Source organism: Oryza glaberrima, chromosome 1, assembly GCF_000147395.1.
Source record: "Oryza glaberrima chromosome 1, OglaRS2, whole genome shotgun sequence".
NCBI lineage: Eukaryota > Viridiplantae > Streptophyta > Magnoliopsida > Poales > Poaceae > Oryza > Oryza glaberrima.
Window position 1 is genome coordinate 1,971,673 of NC_068326.1, and position 11,486 is coordinate 1,983,158.

An 11,486-nucleotide genomic window follows, 5' to 3' on the forward strand; every position below is an offset into this window, starting at 1 on the left:
TGCATAACCGTTCGTTCGAGGTTTCGGCACGTATTATGTATTAATTCTTTGTTCTCGTCATATTTATGAGAACAGGTCTTCATAGAGGGAGGAAAAAAAAAACTGTAGATGAACATAGACGGATGGTGTTGGTTTTGCATTTATCATTCACGTACATCGATCGGTGAATCGCAATCACACGCCCCCAGAAGAAGAAAGCCGTAGCCCTGACGAACATCTATCAACACCCTATTGTCACGCACGCGTATCGAGTATCGACGCCTCCCTCCCCTCCTCCCTCACCGCTATAAATCGAACCAAACAAACCTGCATAAGTAATAAACCGCTGCAATTCCTTCCTTCCTTCCTCTCATCGTCTCCATCGCCGGCCATCGCATACACACCACCAGAGGAAGGAGAAGAGATCGCCCTGGTGGTGGGTACATACTCCGCCGCCGCCGCTCCGGTCACCGCCAGGTACGTACGCCGCCGATTCGCATGCCGAGATTTAATTTATTTCTCACACTCTCTGCTCCAAAGTCCAAACCATACTTCTCCTCCATGTGCTGTTGTTGTTCTGTTCGTCCGTCTCCATGGCCGGCCAACAAGAGATCGCTCTCTCTCCCTAGTGATCATCGTCGTCTCCTCCAGCGATCACGTGCCACGTGGCTATTTAGTTCGTTATTTGTAGTAGTATACTACACTTTTTTTTATTAATTAATTAATTTATATTATATCTATCTCGATCGCCTCCTCCTCATCACCCAATGCAGAAACGAAGAGATTACTTGCTCTTCCTGTTCCATTGATCACTGTAGCAATTTATCTCTCTATATCTCAGTACATGAAATTATTTCCTTTTTTTTTCTTACTCATCATATCGTACGTGTTTCCTTCTTCCCAACCAAGCACCAACATGCCTTGCTCACGCCGTGCTTGTTGCCATCGGTTTTTGTATGTTGCATCGGTAGGTAATTAATTAATTACTCATGCCTAGTATTACTAGTACTTTTACCACGCTAAATAGTAGTACAAACTAATATATACTCCTTCTATTTTTAAATAGATGACGTCGTTAACTTTTGAATGTGATCATTTGTCTTATTTAAAACATGTAAATATATAAGATAAAAACCATGTTTAAACTACCTTAAGTGATAAAGCAACTCTTATAATTACATATATTTTTTAATGAGATAAATGGTCAAACACGTAAAAAAAGTTAACGGTATCATCTATTAAAAGACGGAGATAGTAACTGTTCGCCATAATTCTGTCGGAGTACTTATATGCTTGATAAAAACAACTAACAATGGTTAAACATATGCTCTGGATAAAAATATCGATAATTATTTTGCTTTTTCTTTCATTGATTAATCATTCGTCCACATACAAGAAATCCGTGATCAATCACTTTCTAAGCTCCATTTGTTGCTTCGTGGGTCTGTCTCCTCTTAGTTGCATAATTACTCATCATCATCATCACTCACCACGCATGCGCGTTGCTTGCTTTGTTGGTAATGGCCACTGTTCAGCTGATGCATATCTCTGCATCTGATTACCATATCATAAGCTTCAAGCCCAATGTATAATCCAGAGTAGCAGAGACCTCTCGTCAGCTGCTCATTGGCCTATTGCTGAAGTAGAAGAGTGTCAGTCACAGATTGCTTGCCTTATTGAATCTTCAGCTTTTAGATAGTAGGCCACTCCAAGATTCCCTTTGACCATCACTAAAATATATAGTGGTATTAGCTAGCAGATTGTTGTTTTCTTGGCAAGTCCATGTCATTAGACTGACAGGTCATGTACACATCTCACCGGTACACCAAAGAAAAACAACTGCTGCATAAATTGTATATATATGAATGCGTAGATCGCCCGTCATTTGAGATGTTGATCCGGAGACATACCCAGTTGCAGAGAATTTTTTTTTCTTCTCGTTTCGAAAAGAACGTTTTGGATTTGAGCTTCAGAACACGGAGGAAATTTTCCAGCAAGTCGCCATTGGAGTCCATCGTTTTCTTTGTGCAGAGCCTATCCTTCTCCTCCCGTGGGAATGAAATGAGCGAAATTAGCTGTTTAGTTTTAACCAAATCATGGACGTCACTGTTGCGTGAGCCACTCAGACTTGTTTCTGTTTTTTCACTTGTAATTGACCAGCTGATTACTAGGATTAGTACTCCCTGTTTGTTAATCAAACGTCTCCATGCTGCATAAGCAGGAAACAAGTTCAGAACAAATGTCAAGTTGCATCACATCGTCGTCATTGACACTATTTGCCTCTTAAAAATAAACTATTGTCGGTTAAAGCACTTCGTTTCCACGGTTTTGACCTGTACAGTGATGGGCCTCATCTTCTAGTCTGAAGTCTGAACAAAGTGAATACAATATTCTGAATTTCTGATAGTCTGAACAAAGTGTGATCACTGCCTGAAGAAAATCAGAAGTGAAACAAAAAAAAAAAACTACAGAAAAGCAAGTTGTCATCCACATGGAGAGCCCCAAAAGATGGAGATGCCAAAGTGATACTGGTCCATAGCCACACAATCATACTAGCATTATCTCCTCATCATTCATCATCTCACTCAAATTCAGTAGTAGCATGCACTGAAGCAAGTCAATGATTCTGGTTCTTCTTAAAGAAAATAATAAAAAAAAACATTGGATAGAAGGTCACAACAACCAAATCCTTTTACTTGATGGTTCCGATAATCCACATGTCCCTACACTCACAAAAGACTCTCCCTGTTCTTCTACCGTTCTACGCCACCAAATGGTCACTGCAGCAGGTTCAGGACAAAGCAACCTGTTTCTGTAGTCCTTCACGTGTTCCTCTTCTCCAGTACTAGTAGCTGCTAATTGCCAAAGCAGCCACATGGATTGACATAGCTTCTCATTGGAGAAGAAGATCCAAGAAGAAGGCCAAAGCGGCTAAGCTTTGGCCAAAGCAGCCTTCTCTTCTTCTCTAGTGGGAAAGTGAGATAAGAAGCAGCCATCAGAAGAGCACTCCCTTGTTTTTTGACCAAAACTTTGCTGCTCACTGTCCTAGCTGGAGAGAATCCAGCGATACACGCATGTCTTCTTCTTCAGCTCGGTCTTGGTTGCCGACCTCATTTGCAGATTTCTGCACATGAGGCATCTCTCTCTCGAAGTATCGTGTTTTGATTTGGGCAGGTATGAGCAAAGGTCCCTCATTTCTTCCTCTTTTCTAAATCCTTGAGGAGAGCAGTGTGATTTAAGGTTTCAGATGCCTTGAATCCGCTGTGATTTGTCTGAATTTTTGTTAGTTAATTGATGCCCAATTTGTTGGCTGAGATTGCCCCTGGACACCAACTAGGGAGCTATTGCTTTAATTGATGCCCATTTGCTGGCTGAGGTTGCCTCTGAACACCAGCTGTTGCTTTAGTTTGTTAGGGGAAATGTTGCTTTAGTGTCTGAAATGTTTAGTCTTGGCCTCTTGGGGTAAATTAATATTTCAGCTTAAAATTAAGATTTCAGCTATTGCAATTTGCAAGGAGATATATTCTTTGATAAATATATATCTTGGCATTTCTGCTAGATAATGCTGACGCGTGCCTCTTCTAAGAAACTTGCAGTGTTCTGCAAATTGAGAGTCTGAGATAAGCTGATAACTCATCTAGTAATTGTTGTTCTGAAGCAAAGGGAAATACTTTCTTTACTGTTCATAAGCTCTCAGTAACTTATCTGAGGAAGCAGGTTTAACCAACCACTGACATCTTATTAATTGCTAGTGCTAGAGATTTGCAAAGTTTCAGATAACAAAAGTGAGCAATTGATACTACCCTCCTCCACTAAAGCTACTTTTTATACCAGTTTATTCTGTATCTAAAATATCTGAACTTCAGTTGACTGGATTCGATTTAGTAACGAGCTCAGGTAGCTTTCTGAACCAACCTAACTCCTGTATTTCTACTCTGAATTTCTGATGGATTACAACTATTCCTAATTATTCATTGGTCGTAGTAGTCAGATGGATTACAACTATTCCTAATTATTCATTGGTCGTAGTAGTCTTTCGTCAGAAGATATATATCTGTACATAACCCAATATCTTCCTCATCAGAGACAGTCGTTGCAAACTTTGCAGGTAGCCAGCCACTGTGAGAGTGTGAGCTGAGGTGAGCATCGCCATGGGAGAGGTTGCAGAAGACATCTACACCCAAGATGGCACCGTGGACGTCAAGGGCAACCCGGCCACCAAGAAGAACACCGGCAACTGGCGTGCCTGCCCCTACATCCTCGGTAAGTAACAACATCTTCCTCGTCGATTGCCAAGCTTGTTCGTCTCCATTGATGGTGAGATATAAGCGAGTGAAGTGACTGATGTTTGCAATGGTTTGATCAGCTAACGAGTGCTGCGAGAGGCTGGCCTACTATGGCATGAGCACCAACCTCGTGAACTACATGAAGACGCGGCTCGGGCAGGAGAGCGCCATTGCCGCCAACAATGTCACCAACTGGTCGGGGACTTGCTACATCACCCCCCTTCTCGGTGCCTTCTTGGCTGATGCCTACATGGGCAGGTTCTGGACCATTGCCAGCTTCATGATCATCTACATCCTGGTAACTAATCGTCTTGGATTTCAGTTTCTGATTGCTATGATCGATGGTGTGATCGAAGAGAGAGATGTTTTGATGGTTGCAGGGTTTGGCGTTGCTGACAATGGCGTCGTCGGTGAAGGGGCTGGTGCCGGCGTGCGACGGAGGAGCGTGTCACCCGACGGAGGCGCAGACGGGGGTGGTGTTCTTGGCGCTGTACCTGATAGCGCTGGGCACCGGCGGGATCAAGCCGTGCGTGTCGTCGTTCGGCGCGGACCAGTTCGACGAGAACGACGAGGGGGAGAAGCGGAGCAAGAGCAGCTTCTTCAACTGGTTCTACTTCTCCATCAACATCGGCGCGCTGGTGGCGTCGTCGGTGCTGGTGTACGTGCAGACGCACGTCGGGTGGGGGTGGGGGTTCGGCATCCCGGCCGTCGTCATGGCCGTCGCCGTCGCCAGCTTCTTCGTCGGCACGCCGCTGTACAGGCACCAGCGGCCCGGGGGCAGCCCGCTGACGAGGATCGCGCAGGTGCTCGTCGCGTCGGCGAGGAAGTGGGGCGTCGAGGTCCCCGCCGACGGGTCGCGGCTGCACGAGACGCTCGACAGGGAGTCCGGCATCGAGGGCAGCCGCAAGCTGGAGCACACCGGGCAGTTCGCGTGCCTCGACAGGGCGGCGGTGGAGACGCCGGAGGACAGGTCGGCGGCGAACGCGTCGGCGTGGCGGCTGTGCACGGTGACGCAGGTGGAGGAGCTGAAGAGCGTGGTGCGGCTGCTGCCGATCTGGGCGAGCGGGATCGTGTTCGCGACGGTGTACGGGCAGATGAGCACCATGTTCGTCCTCCAGGGGAACACGCTCGACGCCAGCATGGGGCCGCACTTCTCCATCCCGGCGGCGTCGCTCTCCATCTTCGACACCCTCAGCGTCATCGTCTGGGTGCCGGTGTACGACCGCCTCATCGTGCCGGCGGTGCGCGCCGTGACGGGGCGCCCACGCGGGTTCACCCAGCTGCAGCGGATGGGCATCGGCCTCGTCATCTCCGTCTTCTCCATGCTCGCCGCCGGCGTGCTCGACGTCGTCAGGCTGCGCGCCATCGCTCGCCACGGGCTCTACGGCGACAAGGACGTCGTGCCCATCTCCATCTTCTGGCAGGTGCCGCAGTACTTCATCATCGGCGCCGCCGAGGTGTTCACGTTCGTCGGGCAGCTGGAGTTCTTCTACGACCAGGCTCCCGACGCCATGCGCAGCATGTGCTCGGCGCTGTCGCTCACCACCGTCGCGCTAGGCAACTACCTCAGCACGCTGCTCGTGACCATCGTTACCCATGTCACCACCCGGAACGGCGCCGTCGGGTGGATCCCGGACAACCTCAACCGCGGCCACCTCGACTACTTCTTCTGGCTGCTCGCCGTGCTCAGCCTCATCAACTTCGGCGTCTACCTCGTCATCGCCAGCTGGTACACCTACAAGAAGACGGCGGATTCACCGGACGACAAGGCCGAGCACGCCGGAGCAAACTGAGCCACGAGGTGAAGCTGATTATGACATACAAGGGGGAATTGAACTGAATTGTGGCGTGTGAATGTCAGAATGTGTGGGGTTCTAAACAAGTTCTTGGGAGATAAAATGGAAAGGAAATTAGTGTCGTTTGTGACCTTCAAATATGTTATAGTGTTCATTGCATTATGTCTGGTAGGAAAAAATGAAGAAGAATAGGAGGATATAGTAGTTTAAAAATATAAATGTGATGTTTAGTTTTCTAGAAATGCATTGGCCAAAGTTGTTCAAGAAATAAGGTCTTCTGTGGTGGAGTATCTCATAAGTTCATTAGGTTGCAGAAATGCCATTGTTCAGCAGTCAGAAAGACAGCGATTTATGGGAAGGATGATTAGTATGCACGGTAATCCAGATTAATTATTACGTAATAAAGACTGCAAATTGACCAGTAGATTAATCCAGGTAATTTCATCTATGCTGTAACTGGCAGTACAATCCAAAGCTGCTGACAAATGGCACCTTAACAATTCTGATATTGGGAAAAGCCAGTGAGTAGCACACAGAATTCAGGCTTAGATTATTCGCTGGCAATTTTTCAGAAAACTTGTTGCTGGGTTATTATTAGCAGAGTATGCTCAGTATTCAATGGTATTTTCTTCGAAAATCGGTAAGGTGGCCTTTCCCCTTTGTGAAGTTCGTTTCAACTTTCAATCATAGTTCTAAACAATGTCAGTGCTCTCAGTAACCTTGGGCCTGAAATGACAGGCCCAAGCATGCAATCGCACAAGAATCAGGCCCAATGCATTTCCTATCCTTGTCCTTGTTGGCAGCTTAGAACTTCAGATATCTCCACTGCGGCACCGCCGAACTGTCAGTCTTTGACAGGCAATAATTCAAGATATCTTATTAGGTTAGTGGTACATTAGTAATAACGATCAAATTAAGTTATATCTAAGCCAAAACTAACGAGTAAATGCCAAAACACACGGAATGAAACCGGCATTCTGAATGAGACAATTAGCTGCAAAATATTCAACAGTACGGAGCCAAAACTTCATTTATATATTATGTCTGATATTTGCACGAATCTTGAGTACAGGGAACAAATAAGATCCCAAAGAAATGGATGGTGCAACAGATCAGCTTGCTGTGCGTGGATGCCGAATTGCCGATGATGCTGGCTCTGATGTAGTATATGAGCAATCTCACTTTTGGAGATGCTTCAAAACCTGGTGGTCAAAACCTACATATATGCTCCTTCCGTCCCATTTAAAGTGTGTTGTGGGATTTTTTTTCCAACATTTAACCGTCCGTGTTATTTAAATTTTTTTATGATTAATATTCTATTATTATTAAATGATAAAACATGAATAGTATTTTATGCGTGACTTATTTTTAAAAACTCTTTCATAATTTTTTTTAAAAAGATGGACAGGCAAACGTTGGACAAAAAACTAACAGCTACAGTTAAAATAAAACGGAGGGAGTATAATGGTGGCCTTTTCTTCCTCTACTCCCTAGTAATTGTTCATCTTTTGTCTTATAGCTAAGCAAACTTTTCTTTTTTTGGAAAGAGGGTAAGCAAAAACTCTTGCTTATGAGCATCATTATTGATCATGCAACTCCAATTGCGGAAAGGTGCGCAACTTTGAGCAGCAAAAATTCCTCGTGTAAAACATGTATTCCCTGTCCAGGATCAATGTTCAGAATCTCATATTAGCTATGCATGCATCTGAGTTTATTACTAAGAAAAAACAATTTGACTTTTATATTACGCTTTGTTAATCAGGAGCTTAATAAACTATGTATATTTTGTATGCTGCTCCATATATATAATTAAGGAGAACCAAACATTTCAACAGGTTGTGGTCATTTGTTGAACGTAAAAGGCAAATGTCTAAACCTATTAGTCGTACTTAGTGTACACCAAATCAAAATTTTCAGTGATATAAAAATGTTGTAACTAACTTCAAGTCTTAATTGCAATGATACACATATAAATCTTTTGCATATTCCCGAAAAAAGTGGTATAAATAATTATGTCAAACCATAACACGTTAAGATAAATGTCATAAGCATATTAGCATTTCAAACACATAATCTGATCATATATATAGCTAGTATGCATGTGGAGTGCTTGAGGTGAAACTTTGCCATTATATAGTATGTGATCACATATTATCGTGCATATATACATAAATTCTGTGCTTTAATCATTAGCTCTCTAGATATGCACTTTAAGTATATTTTACTGTTTTCTAGAGTAAAAGTTCAATTAGAAATACTTACAATCCACCAGATGCTAGATCTATATCACAAATTAAGTGATCGTATATATTCCAAGAAAACCAAAATAATCATATCATCACTTTATTATTGCTCCAATCTGAACTACAATTAATAACATGAAAAAAAGGAAATTAACCTAGCTAGACAGTGCTAACACTAGAAGGATTCTTGTACAGCCAGGATGATCAACTGGAGCTAGCTGATGAAAATACACAATATAATTAATATAGATGCAAATACAACCATATATATAACAGTTCTTGGATTCGGTGATTAATTTGCATCAATGACGGCGCCAGCTGCTACCTAGTGATCTGCAAGCTAAGACTGGATCAGGAGAGTCAAAGGGCATGTGAGGTTTGTACAATTGACAAGCAGCTAGCAAGCATCGATCCGGTATTTCTGTTAGCTATCTACTAACTAACTAACTAGTATACATAATTAATGTGTGATGTTTGTTATTCCCATGCATAATATAGGTCATGTGATGTGCATGCACTGTGGTCTTAAGCCAAGATCTAGCTTAGCTAGCTAGCAGCTCTGCCTAGCTAGCTAGTTGCTCATGGCTTAATAACTAATCTTAAATTATATTAGTGTCTACCTGCATCTCATGATCAGCTAGTGAGACTCGTCCTTTCAACCATTAGTTTATTTTCGATGCATCTGAAGCCATTATTGTTCTTTTTTACAGTGTAAGGAATTCTCAAGAAGATTACTGGTTTTTATTCTTGTGACAGACAAACTTTGCTAATTAACAGGATATCTACTAGAATCTGATACTACAAAAAAACAGCTTACGAATTACCATTCATCTCTAGCCCATTGATAGTTCTACTCCATATTAATTCATCAGATAATTAAGTACACAAACCAGGCATCTCCACTGCCTGAACGGCATGTAATCGCATCCTTAAGCTGTTATACATAGTGTGTTCGCTATGTAGTTAGCAACCAAAGCAAAGAAATTCTCGAATAAAGAGCATGCATACCCTTTTTCAGGGAAATAACATGCGTACTTAGAAGTAAGAACAATCAAGAAAAATTAACTGCATACCTTACCTAGTAGTATTATAGCTATATGATCTATAATCATCGAAGATAGGAAGATCACCTCACAGACGACTGCAGCTAAGAACGCAAGACGTCTGAACCCAACAATGAAGAACATGCACCATGAATATCAAGAACTCAAGACGGAGATCGAAGTTTTAATGGCTAGAGGAAGCCTCCAAAAGGATCGCATGATCCGTCAAGCTGCTTGTAGACGACGACCGCCATGGAAGCGAGCGAGAGCGATGAAGGATCAATGCGATCCCTTTGGATGCTTCCCCAAGACATTGCTGCTACACCGGCTGGCCCTTCTCTCTTTCTCTCTCTGAATTCTGAATAAGTCTGAAGGTCTCTGCAGAGGCATGGAGGAGAGAAGGTGTTGTGCAAGAAAGCTCCAGTGATGAGGCCCTTATATATAGGTACGCAACCTTGCTTTGCCCATAAGTTTATTCACATTTGCTTTAGTTTTCCTCCCAAAATGGACCAATATTTTATCCTCTTCCAATTTAAGTTTGCCCATTCCTCCATGATCACACTGTAAACCATAATTAATAGTTTGGTTCTTGAACTGTAAATTAACTTGTTAAAAAGTACTACATGCCAAACATTAAGGGGACGTTATTTATATATATTATATCATATAGTCATAATTAAAAGTGAGATCTATAATTACTGTGTTTTGTTGTACTAGATGGTACGTTCGGTTTTGTAATGATCAAGAAAGTTGTTAGTAGTGGACATCAAAATCAAATATATGAATCTCTAGAGGGCGCATATGCGAGATAATATTGTTAATAAGTACATGTTTATGGTTTGTTTATGCCGTAATCAATTATGGTTGCATCATTAGATGAAGCGTAAACTGGGGTGGTTCTCCCCAAGATGCCTTTAACTTTCCCCTAATTTTAGTTCTTTCTAGCTAGCTAGTTTGCAAAATGGGCTTTGCAAGAAGCAATGCATATGGATGATTTGATTATATACATGAAAGCAAATTAATTAAGAAAGTTGGATGACTGTATCAGCACCTGCCAGATCTTTTGGTGATTAGGGACACCATTTTTTTTAGCTAGATTAAGAGATGCATGTGGCCCTGGGAACAACTAATTGCAGCCATTCAATCATTAAATTCAGCCATTACAACTGATTCCCCCTACCCTTCTGCTTATGTGCCCCTAAACTGCCTTTTCTAGCTGCTATTCTTTCATCAGTTGAGACCCCTTGAAGCATCTTTTGCCTCTTATCTTAATGACAAGTGCTTACTAGCCTTTTGCACAGTAGCTAGCCTTGGTTAATATATTGAAAGAAAGGGTCCTAGATTGCAAGTAGAATGGCAAATGTCCTGCAGATCTGAGTACTAATCCTGCCTTATATGTTAATTGTGTCTGGTACATTCGCCGTTTGTCATGTTACAGAGGTTGTTACAGTGTAGTAACATGCTAGAACAATAATGTCACTTTTGTCCTCCTGCTGTTGCTTTCCCAGTTTTGCTACAGTGCTGTAACATGCATATCATCCAGGATGAACAAAATCTAGCAGAAATAGCAGTTGTAGGCCAACATTCAGACAGTTCTCAGAATGTTGTTGTAACATCTACACCATTATGTTCTGCTCTTTGTAATTAGGAATTGTTGAATCCTACAAAAATGGATACTGTAAAGGTTGCCCAATTTGGACAAGCAAGTAGGAGTAGACATTTGAGCATGGTAGATTGGCACTAGTGGATTTGCTTCCTTCTCTACAAGATCAGCATGGGTACATTCACTAGGCAAAAATAAATAAATAAATAAGTGAAAAAAAGCCATAAACTCCTCCTATGCATATACTGCCTTTACAGATGTCTTCAGGAAGATGTACCCATCATGCATGCAGGGAAGCTCTTAGTATTATCAATTGTCAGAAGATAATGAATGCCATAAGATAATGAACAACACTCTTTTTGGATATATAATCAGGAACTGCATGATGAATGAAATGCAGGTACTACATGTTACACCTCTCCCAAAGTTAAGAAGGTTAGAAAAAAGATTTACAAGATGATGTGTCATATGTACAGTGATACCTTGGCATCTAACACTGCTGATTTGTTTGTCTGTCTTGATTTGGCTCTTTGTTT

General features: G+C 42.5%; 1 protein-coding gene across 3 annotated transcripts; it reads left to right on the forward strand.

Moving 5' to 3' along the window:
* Nucleotides 1-234: 234 nt before the first annotated feature.
* On the forward strand, nucleotides 235-6,303 carry LOC127784562 (protein NRT1/ PTR FAMILY 8.2-like). Of its 3 annotated transcripts, XM_052311906.1 has the most exons (4): nucleotides 2,626-3,153; nucleotides 4,088-4,242; nucleotides 4,346-4,563; nucleotides 4,646-6,303. In XM_052311906.1, the coding sequence occupies exons 2-4, from the start codon at nucleotides 4,131-4,133 to the stop codon at nucleotides 6,056-6,058; spliced, it is 1,743 nt and encodes a 580-aa protein (XP_052167866.1). In that variant the 5' UTR covers nucleotides 2,626-3,153; nucleotides 4,088-4,130; the 3' UTR covers nucleotides 6,059-6,303. The 3 variants fall into 3 exon arrangements, with proteins under 3 accessions (XP_052167860.1, XP_052167854.1, XP_052167866.1); XM_052311900.1 differs by lacking the exon at nucleotides 2,626-3,153 and adding an exon at nucleotides 235-456 and having other exon boundaries at nucleotides 4,346-6,303; XM_052311894.1 differs by having other exon boundaries at nucleotides 2,617-3,153; nucleotides 4,346-6,303.
* The last annotated feature ends 5,183 nt before the right edge of the window (nucleotides 6,304-11,486 follow it).

Bases quoted from the DNA above. Each gene is read 5' to 3' on its own strand.
- LOC127784562 (XM_052311900.1), top strand. From the start codon at position 4,131: ATGGGAGAGGTTGCAGAAGACATCTACACCCAAGATGGCACCGTGGAC. The intron at 4,243-4,345 runs GTAAGTAACAAC...TGGTTTGATCAG, and splicing joins TGCCTGCCCCTACATCCTCG to CTAACGAGTGCTGCGAGAGG.